Source organism: Tauraco erythrolophus, chromosome 23 (assembly GCF_009769465.1).
Source record: "Tauraco erythrolophus isolate bTauEry1 chromosome 23, bTauEry1.pri, whole genome shotgun sequence".
NCBI classification, from domain to species: Eukaryota; Metazoa; Chordata; class Aves; order Musophagiformes; family Musophagidae; genus Tauraco; species Tauraco erythrolophus.
Genome location: NC_141487.1, coordinates 1,477,058 through 1,499,796, shown reverse-complemented (window position 1 = coordinate 1,499,796; position 22,739 = coordinate 1,477,058). Strand labels below are relative to the sequence as shown.

At 50.4% G+C, this 22,739-nt stretch overlaps 1 protein-coding gene across 14 annotated transcripts in view; it reads right to left on the bottom strand.

The window, feature by feature from the left end:
- The window catches only part of EIF4G3 (eukaryotic translation initiation factor 4 gamma 3), a 154,498-nt gene that overhangs the window by 14,358 nt on the left and 117,401 nt on the right, over positions 1-22,739 (bottom strand). For 6 of the 14 annotated variants that reach the window (XM_086625692.1, XM_086625694.1, XM_086625691.1 and 3 more), the window contains 14 exons: positions 21,808-22,057; positions 19,010-19,167; positions 17,735-17,860; positions 16,506-16,616; positions 12,152-12,322; positions 10,672-10,869; positions 9,817-9,963; positions 9,270-9,506; positions 6,909-7,013; positions 5,217-5,349; positions 4,027-4,121; positions 2,308-2,401; positions 1,933-2,050; positions 316-539 (listed from right to left, as the gene is read on the bottom strand). In XM_086625692.1, coding sequence (XP_086481818.1) covers positions 316-539; positions 1,933-2,050; positions 2,308-2,401; positions 4,027-4,121; positions 5,217-5,349; positions 6,909-7,013; positions 9,270-9,506; positions 9,817-9,963; positions 10,672-10,869; positions 12,152-12,322; positions 16,506-16,616; positions 17,735-17,860; positions 19,010-19,167; positions 21,808-22,057 — 2,167 coding nt within the window. Of the gene's footprint in view, positions 1-315; positions 540-1,932; positions 2,051-2,307; positions 2,402-4,026; positions 4,122-5,216; positions 5,350-6,908; positions 7,014-9,269; positions 9,507-9,816; positions 9,964-10,671; positions 10,870-12,151; positions 12,323-12,361; positions 12,368-16,505; positions 16,617-17,734; positions 17,861-19,009; positions 19,168-21,807; positions 22,058-22,739 lie in introns of all 14 variants that reach the window. The other 8 variants (XM_086625705.1, XM_086625701.1, XM_086625699.1 and 5 more) reach the window with 3 other exon arrangements.

Here is a 22,739-nt window from a genome sequence, read left to right as displayed (position 1 = left end):
GCAGCAGTTCTGCAGAACTGACCCGGATTTTGGGGACTTTAGAGCCCAGAAACCAGCGGCGACAGCGACAGAATACGAGCAGGCAAGACGCGGCGGCGGAGCGGCGTTTTGCTGGTATCTCCAGCCTTTCGGCTCCGAATGAATCCTACGGATTCATACGAACTTTTGGGAAGCACATCACAGCTCGACGACGCAACGCTGCGGGCCAAACAGCCCCACCGCTGCGCAGGAACCTGTCGCATTTTCTGATACATTTTTCCTTTACACCTTTTCCCGCGTTCGGCAAGATTCCCCGACTACGGAAGAGCCGCTTACCAGATTCCTTGGCTTTGCTCCTCTCCGCCTCCGTGCTGTTCCTGTCCACCTCCATGCCGCCCGTTAACTGCTTCACCGTCTCCAGCATCTCTCTCCGCTGCTCCTCTTGCGCCTGATTGTCGAGCAGCAGCTCTTTGCTGCTGCTGCCCCGGAGGAAGGTGTTGGGGCGGGAGAGGGAAGGTGGGAGAGGTTTGTCGTTCTTCTCCCTGCCCGTGCTCCCGCGACTGCGGGACAAGAAACACACACACTTAGAGGTTACGGTACGAGTCACCCCTGCTCCCAGTGCTGGTAACGTTACAAAAGATACTGGATGGCTTTATAGTAAACTGCAGGGAAAAAAAAAAAACCACAACCCAAACCCAGCGGGATTGTTGTCTCATTTTTTTTTACAGTTGTGGCTACACAGAATATAATCAAAATTAATTCAAGTCTCAGGATGCACAAACATAAATACCCACAGGGTGGACAGGCAGAGCCAACGCTTCCTACAGAACACGTGGAGAAGCAATAAAGTCCTCACAGCACCCGTTTCACACGTACAATGGTGAATTTTACACTGTAAAGGTTCTGTTTTACTGTGAAATGGTATCAGTGGTGTACTTTTTTTCACCCATTTCATTAAAAATGGTTACAGATAGTGAAGGTTACCTTTGACCTTTGAAGGTCCCTTCCAGCCCTAACCATTCTATGATTCTATGATTACAGGTGCCAAGGATCTGTCCTGCTAAGTACTATGTTAATAAGTAAGATGGGCAAAACGATACCAAAAATTCTAGTTGGAGATATCCCTGTTCCTTGCAGGGGGGTTGGACTAGATGACCTTTGAAGGTCCCTTCCAGCCCTAACCATTCTATGATTCTATGAAAATGGAATAATCTCCAGGTAAGCTGGAGTTTTAGGTGAAATAGGAGGGAAAACATCAGAGGGACAAACCCAGGAGAACAGTCCAGCAGCTCGTGTGTACTGGAAGGAAGAACCAGCGACATTTTAAATGAACTGCACATTCAGAAACCGTGTCCAGAGTTAATCAGTTATTAAGGGTTAATGCACGTTTCATGCTCAAGCTGGAGTGGCTGCAGTCCTGCTGAAATCGGGGGGGGTGGGAGCAGGGCACAGCCTTACGTGGGCATCGCGCGATGGGCACAGGCTCCGTCACGCCTGAGGGATGGGTCGGACACCGCCAGAGTGTTTCCTAAATTTCTGCAAGGTTTTTAGGAGTGTTTTTCCGGATAAATCAACCTACTGACCTGGCTGAATCCACGACCACTGAATCCAACCTGCACACCTATTTATTAGAATGTTTTAGCTGAAGAGTTTTTGACCTGTTATTAACTACCACCAAACGTACCCTTGGAAAAAGGGCGACTGAAAAGTGGAAACTAAAATATTCACCGTCATGGCTTTAAAAATTAATACCACCCGTCTCTCTTATGCTATTATAAAAGATGTACGTGTTTTTGGTTAACTCAAAGTACACAGAGGAGGGGAAAAAGACCCAGCCATTCCTGGAAACTCAAGGAAATTCTCTTCTTTCTGCGTGCTGGTAACCAGAGCAGCACGTGAAAAGCGCAGGCGTCCGGCGAGCGTCAGGAAAAGTGTCGTGGGACTGCAGCTTACCTCGTTAAGGCCCTGCGAGAATCTAATTCTGAGGATGCGGATGAGGCAGATACGGATGAGACTGGAGGCTGCAGCGCAGAAAATCTGTTCAAACTAGTGGCACTTGGTCGTAAGGAGTCTGGGAGATGGCAAAGACAACACAGAGAAGAGCGAAAACAAGGTCAGTAACCGCCGCCGCCTCGGCATCACAAAACCGTTTAAGCAACAGCTGTTTTCGGAGTGTTGGGAGAGAACTGAAGGGAAAAGGTTGGTCCTGCCCCACTTCAACCCCGCTTGCCAGGCACTGACACACAGAGATGGGCATTCCCACCCAAATCCACCTTTGGCAAGGATGGTTGGTATCAAAGCAGAGGGTAAGGACCCATCCTGACTTACCCATCTCGCTCGCCTTTGCTCCACCACTGCTGCCCTTTCCCCAGCTGCCCAACTGGGCTTTAGGCACAAGCTGAATCTTCTCATCTATTGTGGGCTGTAAAACACACCGAGACATACCATCACAAGGCCGAATCGTACATCTTGTTGACAAACAAGGTGTTCTTGGGCAACAATCCTGTCTTGCGAATACCAAAATGCACTTTAACACATTTTTGGAAGACAGAGCCAGACACAGAGGACGTGTCATAAACAGCTTCTTCCAAAGCGTCAGTGAAACTCGTTCACAATGACCAGGAGCTGCTTTTTGTTGGGAACCACAAAGCTCAGTAAGGAGGAAAAAGCAACAGCATGTCAGCACTTGAAAGATGTTCGTTCGTTTGTGATGGGTGAAACTGTTCTGCTGTCCACTCCACCTACCAGTCACGGCTTTGGGGGAATCTTCACAGTAACAAACAGAATTCAGAAGGCAAAGAACGACAATAGGTTGCAAACTCGGAGTAAAAAAAGTAACGTCTGACAAGAAGAGAATGTTGGTTTTACAATGCCCAGTAGGTGAATCTATTGATCACGAGGTTGTGACCCCGCAGATCTCTTTGTACAAAGCTCCTCTCTCCTGACCACGCAGCTGTTGTGGAGCTGGTTCTATTCGTACTGTATTTGTACCAAACGGAGCAGAAGGACTCCTCCCAGACGAGCTGTAGGCCCAGACAAAAGCAGGCTGAATCCCTCCCGCTAATGAAATTTTGGAGTCTTGTTTTACAACTTTCCCAAGGAACAAACTGAGCTTGATCTGCAGAATGTCTACGGTCTGTCCAGGTTCTGCTTTACAGCTCTCCGAGCATCCAGGCACTGAGAGTGAAATTCAAGGGGAGCGGTGTTAATCGGGACAAGGGAATGTCCAGGAAACACCCTGATTTATGGGAAAGACGGAGTTCTCCTTGGCGAGAAATCCCAAAGCTGTTCTGAAAATCATTAAGAAAGAAGAAATCGCCAAGCTTGCCTAACCTGCAGCCTGAAACAAACGTCCCAAAATCACCACTTTAACGGTAAAATAATGGGAAGAGGCTTATCCAGAGGATGGGTTTGAAAGTCTAACACACACTGAGGGATGCGACCGGCACCGCTCGGAAGTCCAGAACCGCCGTAAAAGCGGACACGGCTCTTCTCGTACTGCTCCAACCTTTCGAGCCCGCGGCGCTGCCAGCTGTGACACGCCAGGAACGTTTTGGTTTTTGTTTTCAAATTGAACGTGGCATCCTCGTTCTACTAACGGGCAGGGGCAGAACAGGGACTCGAGAGCTCGAGGCAGCACAGGATTTCTCATCAGACAGGTTTCTGGGACGCCCTCAGCAACAGCTGTGTGTGTGCTCCATCTCCACGGCGCACGATACCCCAACTCGACATTCTCTTTTCACCGTTTAATAAACCCACAGATTTTCCAACTTAAGAGAACTTCTGGGTCACTAAAGGGACACTATAAACCCGAGAAAAAGCGTATGTGTGCTCCTTCCCTCAGGACAAACGAAATAGGGACATTCAGAAGACAACAGAGTCTTCCTTTGTGCTTTATTTACGCGCAGTACTAACTCTGGGGATTGAAAATGTCCCAAACCCCAAGTTTTGATGTGTAAGCACCGTGAAGGTCTTTCCTAGACAGACACAGTACGGTAAGACCTCAGCATTTCTGTTGCTCTGAACGAGTCTCGTGCTGGCACCTACCTTGGTGATTTTAAGGAACTTGGTGGGGTCCAGCACTCTGCTGTTCTTTGCCCCCTGCACAGTGTTCCAACCGCCTTCATCGACCCGCTGGACACCTGCCAGATGACAAACACAACCACCCTTAGCTCATGCCCGATGCTGCACGGGCACCCCGGCAGAACGCAAGCCGTCGTCTCCGAGTTCAGCAGAAGGAGGAAAAGAAGATGGCACATTTCTGCTAAGCCTCAGCACCATCCTGTGCAGAAATCACGTCTTCTGGAGTGTTTCTTCAGACTAAGATGACAGAACTAGCTTGCCTGACTTTATTACTATAAAACAGCCTGGACACAAAAGACCTTGGTATTTTCAAGGGCAGGGATTCTCCCTGGTTAGATTTCTCAGCGCGTGTTCCTGCGATCTGGGCACACCGTGCGCTCACGAGCTCGCCAGGGAGCGGACGCCTTTGCTAACTGAAAGCCACACTTGTGGCAGATTTCTGCAGTGCTGGGCTGGACACGACCATCCCGGCAGTCCCAACTTCCTCACCTTCTCCTACAGCCAGTTTCAGGACAATTAAGACAAAGTCTGCCTGTATTTTCTTTATGCCCTGTTTTCATGGCACTTCCATTTGATAATCCTTACTATTAAAGAATCCCAAAGATGACTTTTTCCTTGCCCTGCTCTGTCCCAGTCTTCATTTTCCCAGTCACGCCAGATTCATCGTCGGGTAGCGCCAGCCTCAAGGGCTGGTAGTAATTAGAGTTAATGCCAAGACACTTTCTCCTGCTCAGTTAACACCTCGCAGCTTTAACAGCTAAAGACAACATGGTTACTCCCGAAATCAGATGCAATTCTCTTGAAATTGGACGCTGCAGTACGCAAGAATGGATGGCACCTCTGACTCCCACGCAGTGACTCGTTACAACAGATCTCTGGCAGCCCGTCACGAAATCAAACAGGGTTTGGATCAATGCGAAACTTAAGCGCTATTGGCCTGTGAGTGTTTATTTTCACCCAAGGGATTTGCCCCTGGAAAACCCACACAGCCAATCCATGGCAAGTCTGCTCCTTCTCCAGCCTCAGCCATAATCAGCCCCCAGTTCACTTTTAGGAAAAAAAAAACTGTGGTTTGTGTTTTTTTTTTTTTAATGTGGGATTCCCTCTGTGGCCACTGGATGTGAAATGAGCAGCCAACTCGGCTTTTACTTTACCCGGTCTCCTCTTCTCTTTGGTCATGAGTTGTTGGACCTTCCTCTGTTCTTCTTGCTCTTCAATCTTGGCTTCTTTATGAATCTGCTCGATGGTCTTCGGGCCCTGGTCTGCTCTCCGGGAAACCCAGTTGCACTAGGAAAGAAGCAAACATGTGCTCAGAGGTAATTCCAGGAGAGCACCGTGAGTGGGGTACTCCGAACGCCGCGAACGGGGCCTGACCCTCCCACTTTTGTGATGCGTTAATGGGGCTGCTCCCCTAAAAATGAAACCTTGAAAACAAAGAAGCAAGAAGCGACTGTGTTTTAGCTGGAGATGGTGTTTTGCCACCCCAGGGATGGCGACGGCCGAGACAGGAATCCTGCAGAGAGAGGTGGAGCTGTCTCTCCACAAAACATTTCCACGGCTTGATGTGCCTGTTCCACCATACCCTGCACAAATCCATCTCTCCCCAGAATAACCAGACTGTCTCTCGATCTCGCTACAACCTCATTACAACTTTCGGGGTAATTATCTTCGGTCAAAACGGTGACTTCAGCCTCCACAAAACCCCAAACCAGCTTCGAATCAGCCATTTGAGGTGTGAATAAAACCCGCCCAGGACTCCAGTCAAGCTAAAGTCACGCTGCTGTCGGCACCTACGTGGGTGGAATTGCAGATGTTTGGGGAGCTCTGTGCACGCCCCAGCCACGTCTTTAACCACGCGGCGTAGAGACACCCTTTGTCATAGAAGACTCCGTGGCTACGTTCGAAACCATTGCTTGATTTCGACACGGGCAGGTCCCCGTCTGCGCTGTGCGTGTGCTTGTCTACGCCAGGTTGCTCATTTTTGGAGCTTAGTGTGGACCCACCATCGCCACGTTCTGATGGAACGCAGGCTCCGTTTGCTTTTGGCAGCACAATGTGGCCAGTGAACAACTAGCAGGTGCCCAGTCGGGCTAGCAACACAGGCCAACACAGGACCATCTTTTGATGAGGTCCATGACAAAGAGCCCTCACGGTTTCACAGCCGCACTGACCGGTCCCCCTCACTCGTGGGGAAGGCATCCCGGAGCGCTTTGGTCCCATCAGCACAAGCAACTGCTGGCAGTGGAAACGCTGACGGCCGAGCAGCGCGACTGACAGCCGAGCACGGGGGATGCTGTTGGGGGGGGTGGAAATCATCCCAAACCTCTCCTGGGGAAAGAGACCCTGTCTGCCGCGACGGGGCTGGACTGGTCTAACGCGTCCAACGTTATGTGGAAATTAAAACACCCAAGGCAAGCAGTTTGTCTGTCTACCAACCCTGGCCTTCATTAAGAGCTGAGGAAGAAATTGTTTCCTCTGAGGGTGGTGAGGCACTGGCACAGGTTGCCCAGAGAAGCTGTGGCTGCCCCATCCCTGGCAGTGTTCAAGGCCAGGTTGGATGAGGCTTTGGGCAACCTGGTGTAGTGGAGGGTGTCCCTGCCCATGGCAGGGGGGTTGGAACTGGATGGTCTTGAAGGTCCCCTCCAACCCAAACCATTCCACGATTCTATGATTCTGAGGCAAAACAGAGGGATTTCTTGTCTTTAAACAGCCGGACTTTAGCAGAAGGGGCACAGATCTCCCCATGACACCCCACTTCTGCTGTACATCCCTGATCTCACACGAGAGCTCTTCCAGCCCCGACACAAAGGGAACATGTTCTTTTACTTACTGGAGTTGGCACCTACCAGCCTTAGGTCTATTACATCCTGAAGCATGAACCGAATCCTTGAAGATGTTTTCCTCTCTTTCACAATCTTCTCCATCTGATTAAAATACTGGTCCATGCGAGGCTGCACAAGAGAAACATCATCATCATCATCATGTCTTGGAAGAAAACGAAAACACTCCCTCAGGTGGGGAGCCGGCGGGTTCTGCATTACAGCGTGTCTGTGCCAGAAGCACATCTGGGGACTCCGAGCCGCTCTCCGACGTGCGCCCTGGGTCTCGTTCGCTCCCCGAGGCCGGATTTGAGCGTGGGCAGTGCAGGGATGGGCAGGAAACGAGGCACAAGTCTGAGTGGGCACCTCCTTCGTTTAGCACACGCTTCCCCTGCATTTCTAATTACTCAAACAATCTACACTCTCTGCATGTATGTAATAAATTTGCCATTCATTAAAAAAAAATTTTTTTTTTTTTTTTTTGGTGGAAAGGCTAAGCTCATCTGCCGGCCAGCTGCCACCAAAAAGGGGGAGTCCTGCTCCGCCTCCGAGCTCCTCCTTTTCGTATCGGTGCGTGTGCTCCCGAGAAAATCCAGCTCAGGAAACTAAACGGGCACAAAACTGACGCTGCGAATCGCCATTTCCACGCTTTTCCTCCCTGAAGTGTCTCAGCCGGGGTCGGGCAAGCGGAGCGGGGGCAGCAGCGCTCAGCAAGCGGCTGTTTCACGGGCTTAGCTGTCGGATGGAACCCCACAAGCTCTTCTCTGCCCCAAGAGTCGTGATGTGATGGAATCCACATCGGTTTGCACCACGACATGAAACGGTCTCATTAGAGAAGCCTCCATTAGGTCTAAATTTGATTCTAAAAAGCTTTTTCCCTCAAAATGGGGGCTTGGTCTGTTTTAAACAAGAAGTTGCAGGGAGGTTTTATAAAATGTTTCCCCACTCCCTTTGCTGAAAACTGGCTAAAGCCTTAAACAAACAAGAAAAACCCTATTAAATTTTGGTTCCTTGCCTTGGAAAGTTTCAGCTCTGAGAGCAAATGTTTCCAAAGTCAGGAATGACGAGGAAAATATTTGAAATGGACTTTGTCCAGAAGCTTTGATTATAACTATCACTAACACTTCGGCTTCAATAAAAACGCGTCATGAATCATCTGCCCCATTAACAGAAAATTTAGGAGGATTCTCACTCAATCTTGATAGAAACAACAAACCCCAAGGACAGGACACTGGCAGCTTCTCGCGACGGGTAACACGACAGCTGCGAGCGTTTCCCCGCTCCGCGCGCTCCGTCCTGCGCGGTGCCACGGCTCGAGGCCGCGGAACCGGCCGACACACCAAAACGTTGGCTTTCACAGCGTTCCCGTGTTTGGGAAGACCAAAACAACATCCAGGACTCGTGCAACACGCCCTCGGCTACTGCTATAGAAGTCAGAGCCTCTTTTCTTCCCAAAGCACGTGGAGAAATTGAATTCCAACTTCTGGTGCGTTCAAACCTGCTGCTGCGTTCACGGCGTAAGGTATTTAGCCTGAGGGATTAGTGGCAAACTGCGCTGTTTTGGTCAAGGCTCTGTTAAACAGTTTGGAAAACCGTTTTGCCGTAAGGATTAGGATTGATCCGCCGTGATCCCTGCAACGCAGCGCGCGGCAAGGGAACTCCCTTCCCCGAGCAGCTGGAAACAATTCGCTTGGTTTGTTTCCAGAGCTGAGTCCGACTGATTTCTGGCAAAACCCTTGACTGATTTTTTCATCCCAAGCCTGGTTTTTGCGAAGGAGAAGCCGATGGTCTGTGCCAAGAGAAGCTCATCGAGTGCGTAATGCTCCGTGCTACATATACATTTGTTGGAAAAATTGGGAGGAGGATTGGAAGCTGAGGAGCAGCTGCTTCATTCCAGCATAGCTGGAGACGATGCTGACACACAATAAACGCATCCGCCGAGGCTCACGGCGGGGGTGAGGCCGGTCACCGAGGGGGTTTTAGATTTAAGCCCAAAAACACACAAAGTGGTAGATTTCACAGGTAATATAAACCTTTGATGGTCAAGAGACAACTCTAGAGATGAATGTTTTGGAAACTGCAAGTTAGGAGGCACATTCTGCTTGGAAAAAGTAAATGTTGCGCGTTTCTAGACTGTGTGTTTGGATGAAATATTTGGAAGCAACTAACAACTGGAGAACATCGTTGCAAATGATACCGAATCTATCACAGACAAGGGAGCGAGGCCAGGTCATGATGAAACTCCCCACAGAAGAGCGGATGGTTTCCTCATGCTGTACAGAAATTCCTCAAGGAAAAAAAAATAAAATCCTCAAATAAAACCACCCCACACCCATTTTTCCACCCGTGCCCAGAGAGTCTCATCTCCCGCTCCCCGTCCTGCCCTACCTTCGCCTTCTCAAAGTCCAGGTCCTTGCCAATGGTAGTCAGCAGGCGGCAAAGGCACTCGAGGGACTCCTCGTCGTGGTTTTTCAGCAGCTTTACCACGCAGTCATGCATGATAGCCTCCGTCAGCATTTTCAGTTTGAAAAGCTCGCCAATGAATTTTATATTCCCGATGGATCTCCGTCGGGCTTTGTCCTTGGCCTCTTCCAGCTCGTCATGGAGCCGCGTCTTCTCCTCTGGCTGTAAAACAGGAAAAACAGCTCTAAAAAAACCATGTTTTCAGAGCGCAGAACTCTTCAAAAGATCCAGTTTTATGTTTACAGATGTTGTTGCCCCTGTTTACTCTTTTTCTCCTAAAAACCGAAAAAAGGCCAGTATAAACCCACTAATCCAGGCAAATATTTTTTGTTATGCTGAGCCACAGCGACAGAGTGAAACTTTCCACTCCAAAATCCCCCCCAAATCGACTGCCATCTTCAAAAGGGATTGTTTTCAGAGGGAGCTCTGAGAATTTCCAAGGGGGGAAACAATAATAAAAAAAAGCACTTACAGTGGTAGCAGCTTCAAGTTCTTTCTGCTTCTTTTCAAAGACGTCGTCGTCAGCCTTGTCCTTTTCAAATTCCTTCTGGCAGCGATTTAACAGCAACTTGCGGAAATTTACGGTGCTCCCAGGTTTATCTGCCATGGGCACTTTCAGCTACAGGAGAAGGAAGGAAAACATCAGCAGAAATTCGGCCCACATGGGAGCAAGGGTTCCTACAAGCCATCCACTACGTTTTATTAAGCGCTTCATGTTCAGCGCCGCAAGCCGGCGAGGCCGCGCCGGTTAAGCACCGCGCCGGGATTCCCAGCGGAGTTTGACATTTCGTACGTAAAGCCGCACTCGGAACTTGGCTGGCACCACCTCCGCCCCGAGACAGATGACATTTCCATTCGTGGGCTCCTTTAAACAGACACGCTGCTGAAAACCACCCCAGTTAGGCGCTGAAGACTGCGGAGCCGTGCTCCGTCGTTGCGTGCCATGAAGGATCGGTGGGAGAAGGGGGTTATTTTGTCCCACATTCGCCGGCTGAAAACTGGCCGTCCCAAGCTTGGCTTGGCGCCTTGGGCTCTTCTTTGAAACACAGAGTGAGAAATTGGACTTTCCGAATTGTGACTCATCCCATCTCGTGAGCAGGCAGAGCCAAGTGCTCGGCGTCCTCAACTCCAACCACCACATGGCTCCAAGCAAAGCCCTCTGCCTGCAGGCACGGCCAGCGAACGTAGAAGAAGAAATCCCTCACCTAAATTATTTTTATTTACGTTCAGAAACTAACACCTAACTCGGCTCTCGCCACGTTTATGCGACGTGCAGAACCATTCACCTGTGCAGAGGAATTTCCCGTTGGACTTTGGTGGCCCTTACCGTCACAAGACACCTGCACATGTTGGCGTACGCCACCGAGAAGCTGGGCTCATCGATAGCCTTCTCGAAGACCAGGTCGATGACTCCTTTCAGCCTCTCTTCCGTATCTACCGTCAGGTCTGTCACTTGCTTCATCAGCTGATTGAACATCTGGGGCGTCAGCTTGTTCAAGATGCTTCGTACCTTGCGGAACAGCTCCTGAACACCAGAAAAACGATAAGTTTAAGCAAACACGGAACAGGAGGCTTTCAGGAACGCACTAGGATGCATCTTGAAAACAAATGGAGAAGACATCCTATAGGAACTTCTAGGAAGTTGAGTTACACACATTGTGCACAGCCCAGCTCCAATCCTAACTCAGCTACCGGCTACCAAAGACCGAGGCTGCGGGGTGGGATTTTTGGAAACGTCCAAGTGCTTTTCTCAAGCACCACAGAGGCACAAAGCCATTGCTGTCACCCATCTGAAATACTCTTCTTGGGATCAGTTTAGCCACGAGATATAAATTAACAGGGAGTGAGCTGCCTTCTCCCTCAACTAGAGGTAATCAACTTCTCCTATATTTATTTTAAGGCTTTTTTTCCCCCCTCCCCCCCCCCAGCCAGGATGAGAATTAGGTCAACAACGCTGCCGTCAGCCCTGACAACTGCATTCCAGCATCCTTCAAAATTATCCCAATTTATCCTACAAATTCTGAGTTTGACCACCAGGCAAACACCTCCGCCCAGCGCGGCAGCCCCACGGAGGAGAGGAGGGGGAGGAAGACACAGAGAAAGCTTCAGAGACGGCGCTGGTGGGCTGGGCAGGACGAACCGACAGAGGAACCTCAGTCTTGCTGAGGTTCAGGGCAGAAATGTAGTCTAAAAGGGGATGAAAAGCAAGTTCTGTGCTGGAAGTTTGAGGCTGTTTGCTTTAGAACGGAGACAGAAATATTCTAGTGAAATAGCAACAGAAAAACGATCTGGGAGAGAGGTAGTAGGTTGTCTGGTTTCCCTATTTAGACTCGCTTAATATCCAGCATTGCCATTTAAACTCCAGGTCGAGAAGAAACACATGAAAAAATAAATAAATAGCCAAGGCAGGGCAAAGCTGTGATCCAAACTGGAATTCATTGCCCTTTTTTACAGTCTTACACAACAGCAAAGGCAAATCACCACCCTCCTGTTACAGCCCACCGCACTCGGAAGCGCTGGCTGATGTAGTGATAGGACAAGGCGCAATGGATTTAAACTGAAAGAGGGGAGATTTAGGTTAGATCTAAGAAAGAAATTCTTTACATTGAGGGTGCTGAGGTACTGGAACAGGTTGCCCAGAGAAGTTGTGGATGCCCCATCCCTGGAGGTGTTCAAGGCCAGGTTGGATGAGGCTTTGGGCAACCTGGTGTAGTGGAGGATGTCCCTGCCCATGGCAGGGGGGTTGGAACTAGATGATCTTTGAGGTTCCTTCCAACCCAAACCATTCTGTGATTCTATGCTCTCACCTGCGTTTTGACGTTTTCCGGGTCCTCGGTCTGGTTCTCCCTCTTCAGGCTTGGCTTCCAGGCGTTCTCTGCCTTCTTCAGGTGGACGTCCTCCTTCACGCACACGGTGATGATCTTCCTGGGCTCTCTCCTCTGGCCTGGCTGAGATCTCCTCGGTCCAACATTCAACAACTAGGACAAAAACATTCCTTGTTATATCCCCTTTTAAACTGGCATCTTGATAAAACACTCCAGGGCGAATGCCAACACCCGCTGATGGCAACGCCAACAATCAGCAACTCCTCCTGGGACTTTGAGGACTCCCTCCGACCTGACACACCAGTCCGGCTTGGTCAGAGGGAACACAAAGACACCAAAACATGTTTCTCTTGGGCAGCTTTTCCCCGAAACAGGTACGGAATGACCACCGCCTACACGCATCGGCGATGCTCCGGATGCTGCCTAAGTGCTGCAGAACTGAACCCAACCGGCCAAAACAGCCTCTTGAAAGCCAGAATCCACATAACTGAGACATGTAGCAAAGGTGTATGTAAGGGTTAAATCAGGGGTATTTCAAACGTGCCATCCCAAGCAATTAGTTAACGATAAATCCGCCAGAAACGTTCAGTTTTACTGGAGATTGCTTCCAACAGAGGCATTTTGAGACAGGAATTATATAAAACACTGAACGGAGCACCAGTGCTGCTCCTGCACTGCAGAAACACGAATCCTAACAAACATGGGTCAAACTCTTCGTAGCTTCACCGAAGAAGAAAGGGAAGCGCGGTACTTTGTTCGAAAGAGCATCAAGCGTTTCCCTGCAATCTCCTGGTCAAACCAGGTGTGAAAACTGCCAAAACCAGCGAGTTTTTCATCAGTTGTACAAGTGAAAGGGCACAAGACACGCCCAAACTCCCTCTTCGTCATCTGGGAGCTTCCGATGAAGGACTAGAGGTACGGAACGCTGCCGGTAGGTTATTAATCCCCCGCGCTCTTTCGTATTTCGGAGCTCGTTTATCAGAAACGTTCAACCTCAGCGTAAAACTAGCGCAGCAATTAAACTCCATTCTCAAACCCCACTGCTTCCCACAGCAGTCATCCATCTCTTCAGCGGGCAGCAGGCAACCTCCACATGAAAGCCATGAAATGTTTAAAACATTTCTTTGTTCAACAAAGGGATTCCTCGAGAGGCAAAACCATCTCAGTTATTCAAACAGCTTCACTCAATACAAGACGAGAGGCTCTTGGCTGGTGCTTCACGTCATATCTAAGCCCCAAATCCATTTTTGCACAATTTAGATAAAAATCAAACCCCTCCTTAAAGGCAGGAGCTTGTAGCTGCAATTTAAACTGCTCGGTTCGACGATGTAAACGCGTGCCGCTGATGGAAGCGAACGAACACAATCGCCGCCGCTGCTGGAGCTCTCATGGGCTTCGCTACGCCACGACAGCAACGGAGTAAGATGCTGAACGACCTCACGCCACGACGTGCTCCGCACACCGAGGCAACGCAGGGAACGGGGCTACGCGGCGCAGCGTGGCAGCGTGCTGCCCCGCCACCCACCACGACCTCCACCCAGACCCCGCTGGTGCGCACGGAAATCGGATCACCGAAACTTTTCTGGGCACGAGCCGTCATCGTAACGCAACCATGCGAGCCGATCGCTGCCGAGAAACCAACGGTGCGACGAGCCAGCGAGAACGGAGAGCCTTGACGATGCTTCTGGGTGTCAGATGCCTCCCTAGAACACTCAATCCCTCCCTACGACCACTCTCCGCTCCCACCCGCAGCCCCCGATCAACACCCGCGTGATGCAGCAAAGTCTGCTTCGCAGCCCTGCCGTGAGACACCCACCTCTGTTTTTACACAATTTCACACAATTTCGCTGCCCAGGTTCTAACCACGCTGCAAACGTCCGGCCATGGAAAGAAGAAACTTCCCTCTGGCTGAACAACTTCCCTCTGGCTGAAAAACCAGACAACAACGCAACAGAAAACTGGCCAGTTTCAGCCACGCGCACTAGACCTCATCACACACCTCCTTGCCCACGGACAACTTGGTAACCAGAGCCAGGCTGGCAGCGCGTCCTGAAAATCCAAACTTTTGGCCTCGTTTCTGCCAGGAACACGGGCAAAGCCAACGAGAGGTAACCTGCAGCCACCCCGTCTCTCTTGGGCAGAGGTGGCTCTGGTCTGAAGGACCTTCCAAGGGCAGAAGGGCTGCAACGCACGAGGGCAGAGGCACGGCGGGCGCTTCCTCGGATACGGGTCCACGCAAAGCCAAAGCGGCGGCTTTTGGAGCAAACGGCTGAAGGAGATGACTGATTTTCTTTGCACGACTGAGGGATGCAAGGAGCACTCGTGTGTCGCCCGAATATCAGCACATTACACGTCACAGCCTTCTCCAAGGGGGCTACAGGAAAGCTGGAGAGGGGCTTTGGACAAGGGCGGGGAGTGACAGGACACGGGGTGATGGCTTTAAACTGGAAGAGGGAAGATTTCAATGGGATCTGAGGAAGAAATTCTTCCCTCTGAGGGCGGTGAGGCACTGGCACAGGTTGCCCAGAGAAGCTGTGGCTGCCCCATCCCTGGCAGTGTTCAAGGCCAGGCTGGATGGGGCTTTGAGCAACCTGGTGTAGTGGAGGGTGTCCCTGCCCATGGCAGGGGGTTGGAACTGGATGGTCTTGAAGGTCCCTTCCAGCCCAAACCATTCTGTGATTCCATGATTCTATGACTCTCCAATCCAGCTGCCTTCGAGATCAGACCTTTAAGTACATGAATAGAACAAAGACTTTCTTTAAGAGTGTATTTTTTTTAATGTCTGTGAATAAACTTGGTTGAAACTGTTCGATCAGGTTTTAAAATCAGTCAAGAGAAGCCTCCTTTGGACGTGTAATAAAATAATATACGGATCCAACTTTTAACAGAAAAAATCCGGGGTTTTTTGGTTCCAGATTGACAAAGTGCCAAGTTAAAGAGGCGCTTGAGCTCATTCCTGTCCTCCTTTTTCTCACCCAGTCCAAGTAAATAATAATGGATCTGTAGCACCGGCGACTACAGCGCTACAGCTGACCCTGGAATAATATTTTCCACCAAAAGCACGGAGAAGTGCTTACCAGATGTTACTACATTAATCTGAATTACCTGTCTTCTGGATGAAAAGGGGAGGGAAAAAAGGAAAGCAGAAAGAAAGAGGGACCAGTCTCCTGCAGAGGAGCCAAAAACTCAAGAGTGCCACAGCACGACCTGGTGCTCTCCTTCACGATCCGCTTCCGCTCTCAGGACACAGTCCCGGAAACGTTGTAAGAAGCATCCAAGAAACCCAAGAACTGCTTCTCCCTCTGCACCGGGCTGCAGACACAGAAGGTGAAACTGAGGTTTGATGCCACGAGCGACTCGGCCTTCCAGGGCGGCACAAGAATCGAGGTGACTCCGGTTTCCGTCACCTCTCAGGAAGGATGAGAGCAGCCGCGTCCCGCCTCGGCGCGCGCGGACGTGACCGGTCCTCTCCAACGCTGTTCCTGCAGTTACCTACTGCGCTCGTCTAACTCCTTGTCCACAGCAAGAAGCTTTTCTCGGCCGCGTTTCGTCCCTGCGTGACGACACCCCTCGCGTTGTCCGACGCGACGCTTGTTAGTTCTCAAACCGGCCACGCAACACGTTTAAGCGAACAGGAGGAAACCGAGACAAAAAAAGCCAAGGAAGCAAAACAAAAGGTTGTCCGCGTGCCGAAAGCTTGTTAGCGCCGAGCTGCTCGACGTTACTCCGAGAGGCGAGGAACAGGCGGTGGGGTTTGATGGTTTATGGGCATGGCCTGTGCAGAGGTGGAATGGCGGAGCGGGCAGACAGCCAACACGCAGGTTTTTGCCATGCTTGACGAGGAGGTAACGTCCGGCATCGCTCGGGGCCGAAAACCCTCTCATCCTACGACCGCCGCCGTCGCAGGCCAGCGGGGCTCGTTACGCAACGTCACCTTCTGACCCCTCCTCGAGAAAAAAAAACGCAAAGAAGGGCTCTGCTCTGGAAAGGCGCAGATGTAAGATGTATGTTATGTGCTGAATGCTCCAAATGAACGGGGTAAGCGGGACTTACCTTTTCTCCCCCTTTCCACAGGTCTGCAAAGTGCAGACCCCTCGCGGATCCCGCTCAGGCCAACGTCCCAGCATGCCCTCAGCTGGTGATGTCCCACCCACCACTGAAGACTGCCTAGAGGGGTACAATGCAAGTCTGGTTTCGTTTTTTTTTTAAACAAGGTTGCACCTTTTTGTAAAGTTTTCTGCCAGTCGTTCTTTTATCAACAGTGGGCGTTAGGGAAAAAGACAACTCTACAAAAAGGTGCAAAGATCTGGGGGGGAGAGGGGGGGATTTGGCTTACCCCTATCGGCAGGTTCCTCAATGGTGGGTGAGGCGAGACCAAGAGAGGGCATGCTGGGGAACCGCACCGAGCCAGGGAAGGCAATCCAGGGTTGCTCTGCACTTTGCAGGCCTGCGGAAAGAGAAAGAGCGACAGGGACGTTACCGAGAGGCCGAGAGCTGGGGGCGTTCGGCGCACGACAGGAGAGAAGGCACCGGACCTGCCAGTCCCAAGTACGGGAAACGATGTCGACCTCAAACAGCATCGAGGTTTCGGGACCGGGCGGCGCTCCGAGAGAACCCGGGGCATCAAAGCTACTCCAAGACATGGATGCACAGCCCAGATCCGAGCCACCGGCCACGAGACCCCTCTCCAACCAGAAACAACACATCAACTCAAAATCGCCGGGTTTCACTCTGAGCCTCCTGGAAATCCGCGCGCTTGGAAGTCAAGGTTATTAAGCGAACTCTTCTGAAACCAGCAGTTTTGAAAGATAAACGACGGCTGTGTCACGAGATGTATCGAGCTGGATACATCGGATGTATCTCGATAGATAGATGAAAAACTAACGATTGCACCTAATAGTGGCAGCCTCCATCCTCCAGCTGCGGCTGAGTGGGCGGCACCGTGCTGGGGGCACCCGTGCCCCAAGAACGAGGGACGACAAGGCGAGAAGGAAAAATACAGAGAGGGGTTTCGGTGTTTGGGCAGAGCCAGACACAGGGAAAAGAAGAGGAAGGGAAAGGAAAGCAGAGGAAAAGGCAGGAAAACAAAGAATGAGGCGATCGAAGCAAAGCGACATGCGGAAGCACGGAGAAAGCGCCAACGTACGCAGGCGCTGCGTAGATATATTTTTTTTTGGTTAGTAAATTCTATTTGCTCTATTTGCTCGTTCTAGAAAACAGACTCCCACGATGCCACACACCGACGTCGGGTTTGTTGCAGGAGAGACGCGCGTTCGCACACGCGCGACTGCCAGGTCCTCAGCGTGGGAACGCGTTCCCACCCCTCTCGCGCGGGAAAAAGGGGAAGGAGATCAAATCCTTTTAAGACCAATACGTACCAGTCAAAAACCAGCCGCCACGTCTTTCTAATTTGCCTAAATTTTGACAGCCAAGAAAAACATCACCCTTGCGTGCAGCCTGACAAAACCACAACCACCGGAGCATCGGAAGAGGCCCAAAAGCGTGAGGACGGACTTCATTGGTGGCACGGCCAATTTTTAAGTTAGCAAGTTGGGGTAAACTCACACTTCCAGCTACGTTTCTTCCACCAGGGGCTTGCCTCCCAAAATCGGCAAAGGCTGGCGTGAAGTCCGGGCCTCGAGGCAGTATCCGCGGGTCCAGAGTCCTCAGCGGCAGCTTCGGCTGGCTGACCTGCATCGCGGAGCGGAACAAACAAACAGGATCCCTTCAGCGGGTGCTGCAGCTGCCAAAGTTCACGCAGGTCTACAGACAACCTCTGCTAAACCGTAATAGTCATAATTAACATCCGAATTAACGCTTTGAACAAACTGAGTGAGTTTTATGCACCCGCGCTTACACTGAAAACAAGCGTTTGATCTAAAATACGTCTTCTGCACGTGACTGTTGAGGACATGGGTGGAGTTCAGAAACATTTCAAGGCTGAACCTGAGTTCTGGAGGATAAAACTATGGCGACACAGACCCATCTTCCGCAAAATGGATGCGACAGTCTCGGCTCGGGATCACCAAACTGGCACCTTCCCTCCAACAAATGCCTTTTGTGTTAACAAGACACGCGGCTGACCGAGCGAAGGAGGCTCAAAAGCAGACGGAGCAGCGAGAAGCTCCAGAGGTGGATGAAATAATTTCGGGAACAAAACCACTTTTTACAATTTGTCCAGGTATGAAATTCAGAGCGGAAATGTTTCTGCACGTGAGGATCACCCATGTCCTGAGCCGTGCTCAAACCTGAGAGCGAGTTTGTAGCGGTTACGTCAAAAATCGACAAACTACGTAGTTCCAATGGAGACGAAGATACGGTCTTGGTGTCAGCACTTCAGAAATAATCGGTATTTCAACAAGCACAGACACACGGCAGAGACAATCACATCTGTAATAAGGCTGGATAGAAGCTACAAAACTTCTTGAGAGTCCAGGTTTTAAAGACCTTTTATTAGATCAGCTCATCGATAACGACACAACTGCTTCAGACCAGAAGAAGTTTGCCCGAAATAACTGGAATTGATCTAATAAAAGACACCGCCTCTCCGTTCAGTCACGCTTTGCTTATATCCTTACGTCTTCCCGGCCGTATCGGTTCCGATTTTAATAACAGTAGAACTTAATCCAAACAGAGACCATTAAAAACGCTTCAGTTTTTAAATAATCTCTGCACGTTCATTAGGCACCAGCGTCTCTACGTGAAGAATTTTGTGATGCAAAATCAGTCAAATATTTCCCCTTTCCCAACAAAAGCCTGCGGCGAAACAGTCCAGGAATAAAGAATGTATTAGGGAATCTTTATTTCTATTCAAAAAAAAAAAGAAAAAAAGGCACGCACCTGTTTTATCGGCTCTCCTCTCACCTTGTCGAGAACCACATCGCTGATGGGAGGCAGCCCCTCCGGCTTTTGGATACAGGCAGGCATGAACTGGAAATCCAGCAAGAACTCCCTGTCGTACCGCTTCTTCCCCTCCGGGTCCAGGGGCTTCCACTGCTCTGTAAGGAGAGAAGGTGCCTGAGATTGGCGGGTAACAAAAACCTCCGCTCTCCGAGACGTGTTTCCAGCAAAACCCAAAAGGTGGAGATTCCTACAGCTGCCTGGGAAACTCAAATGAAAATCAAAGTTAAAACCACGCAGGGAACTCATCACGAATCCAGGTTTGATCCCACGTCGTCCCATTCCAGCCCTGACCTCCGCTCTCTCGTGTGACACGACAAAACGGGGACGATTCTCAGATGCCGGGTGATGACACTCACCAGCCTGGGCTGCGGCACCAAGGACGCTGTTGCATCTTCCGCAGCCAGGAGGAAATGGCCTGCCTCTTGTGGGCAGGGTCGGTACCTTGAGTTGATTAATTAATTAGTAGTTCATTATATTCAACTCAGTCCAGCTGGCTAATAATGACTGGATGCCATAATTCCCCCTTTTTGTTTTACCATTTTTTGTTTTCACGAAGGCTTTAAGGTGAGCAGAGACCCGGCCCATTCATCCAACTCCAGCACGCTTCCCTCCCATGAATACCACGTCGGGGCTTGCGGCTTTACCTTCTTCTCCAAAGGACTCTCGCTCGGGCTCCCGGCTCCGGCTCGGGCTCCAGCTCTTTTGGCTCAGGCTCTCGGCTCCGGCAAGGGAGTCGGGGCTTCCCAGGGTCTCATGGATGTATCACGTCGGGGTCACCAGTTGTTGCTCACCAGCCTGGGCTGCAGCACCAAGGACGCTGGTGCATCTTCCACAGCCAGGAGGAAATGGCCTGCCTCTTGTGGGCAGGGTCGGTACCTTGAGTTGATTAATTAACTAGTAGTTCATTATATTCAACTCAATCCAGCTGGCTAATAATGACTGGATGCCATAGGGTGAGGACGCAGAAGTTCAAGTTTCGTGTCACAGAGCAACAAGCGCGGAGCCGAGGGGAGGAGAGCTTGGGAAGATCCTTGGGAAGCGCGAAAATGCCGAGTCCTCTCCAACCCACGTTGGAGACAACAGTGGGAATACAACTGCGGGCCACGCTCTAAATATGACAACTTTTAACCCTTTTTTTGAGGGCTTTCCGGGCAGCAGGGCTGCGGTGTAGAGGACCTTGCCTCATGCAAATCAAAATACAAACCTACGGCCGCTCCCGGGCAAGGAAAATGAGCATCCGGTAGCCCAGAGACGGGATTTTCTTTGCCGGCCGCACAGTTTGGTTCAAAGTAGGAAAGAAAACCTGGAGTTGCTCAGCAGCCAGGTTGGTGAGGCAGGTCCCTGAGTGGGTGGCATGTTTTTTTTGGAAGGAAAACATCTGCAGGAGATGCTGCTTTCGTATTTCCCTGATGCCACACGGCGCTGCTTTGCACTTTTCCAGCTGCTCGGGTTCCCGTTACGGTTTTCTATCATTTCTTTATTTCAGTCCCTGACCAGTGGCTTTAAGTCTCTGGATTCTCACCATCCTCATCCCTGCAGAAGCCACAAACAGGAACTTATTGCAACGATGGGTTTTAATAACTGGGAACGAAAAGACCCAGAAGTAATTACAATTTTTAGCTCTTTGTGCAGTTTTATTTCTACAGAGCTTCGGGATAAAGGGGTGCAGGAGAACGGTTTGGCTGGCCAGCTGTATCCCAGCCAGAATTCCTGGCAGCTGCCTATCCACTGTGCCACGACACCCTCCGTTTATCGTGGAAAAGCACCGATGGCGACAAGAAACAGTTGATAGCTACAGTTTCCTTCTCCTGGAAAGATCTGAACAAGCCATTCTAACGTGAAAAGCAGCTGGGCGGCGTCACAGGCGCAATTTCCAGATCCCCAACTCGGGTCTTTGTCAGAACAAAGCGGCGCAGAAGTAACAACTGCAGTGTCATCACTTGTCCAACACCTCGTCCACCAGGTTCTCAAGGTCCTGCCTTATTTTTTTTGATACTCTTTAATTTCTGGGCTCCTAAGAAAATGGCTGATTTATCTGGAGGGAACTTCACCTGAATAAGAAACGGCTTGAAAATCGGTAGCAGCTGAGAAGTCGGTCTCAAGGTCTCTCTTAACGCGGTGAATTAACAGAGGTTCAGGTCTACAAACTAAATATCTCAATAAATAACAAACCCACCCCTTAGGTATACTGTATTTGTTGAATTACTTCATCAAAAGAACTGCACGCTCACAGTTCAACAGCAGAGCCTGGATTGAAACCCAAACCCACTTTCTTTTCTTTTCCTTATCCTTTTAGAAACCTGAAGATTTCTAAAATGCAACTGTTCAGCCAGGAAATTAAATCTATATAAACACACACGCTCATAATGTAGCACCCAATCAGCACTTTCAAATCTCTTATTTAAGAAATAAAAATCCGCTTAGATGGAATTTTTGGGATCGATCACAGGGGGAACCAATTCGTCGGCATTTCCACTGTGCTGCAGCCAACAGCCACCCACGCAAGAAATTCGAGGAATTGGGGATTTTCTCTTCTCTTCATGACCACCAGCAAGAGAAAAACAACTTTCCTCTTGCACTCGCTCCAAGAAAGTCTCCCTGAGCCTGTTGGTGAGCAGACCCTGGCAAAGCCGGACACGGTGGAACGCGGGGAGGATGCACGGGACGTCAGCATCCCGCAAAGGCAGGGAGGCAGAAAAGCGAGCGAGCGTGCACGAGTCTGGGACAGGAGTTACCTGGTTTGTACTGGTACACCGGCCCTTCGCCGGAGCTCTCTGTGAAGCCAGAGTTCGCATCGGTTCCTTCTCCCTCTGAAACGCTCTCGGCACCGTTCCGGACAGGTTCCGCTTCCTGCTCGCCGTTTTCTTCCACAGGTTTTGCTTTTTTAAGCTCAGAGGGGTCTCTCTCCAGTTGAAACCCGTGGCTCATCTTCTCCTGTTCGGATTCAAGTACTTTGTCACCTGAAGGTTCCTCTTCTACCTTAGGCTGAAGCACAGATGCAAACACAGAGGGTGACGTTAAAAACACCCTGCCAAAATTCAAAGCACGCGAAACGGCTCCTCAGTTATTCCTACGGCGTTTTTGCACGTAACAGGAACACACGTGGATCTTAAACGGCGCTACGGACATCTGCAACAACACGCAGAACAACCGGCTGATTTATCGGTTCGCTCCTGGAGATAACCCACCGACAATTAACAGTGAAACTGGAAAGACTCAGCGCTGCCCGTGAAATCCTCGGGAGCTATTGGGATCGGATGGAAGGCACCGGTGAGCCCTACGGCTTCTCCTGGGAGATACCCCAACACGTCTAAAAGCGTTAAACAAAGGAAAGGCTTAAGCGAGGACGCTCCGGAAGAGGCTCTCGATCCTTTCGCCTCCCCACCCAGAGATGCTACAGCCTAAAGGGCTTTTGGCATATTTTTCAAGGGAATACTCTGAAAAATCAGCGTTGGTGAAAACGTCAAGCGGTCCAGGAGACAAGACTCCTCCAACAAATGACAAACAAAGTGTACAGAGAGCACCAACGTGCTGGCTTGAAAACGAGCATAGGGATGCTTTTCATTTCCTTGGATCACCCAAGCATCAGCTTTTCCATTGCGCACAGACCAGCTGTCGCAGTGTGGTACCTCGCACGTGAGTGTTCGAAGCATCTATTCATAGAATC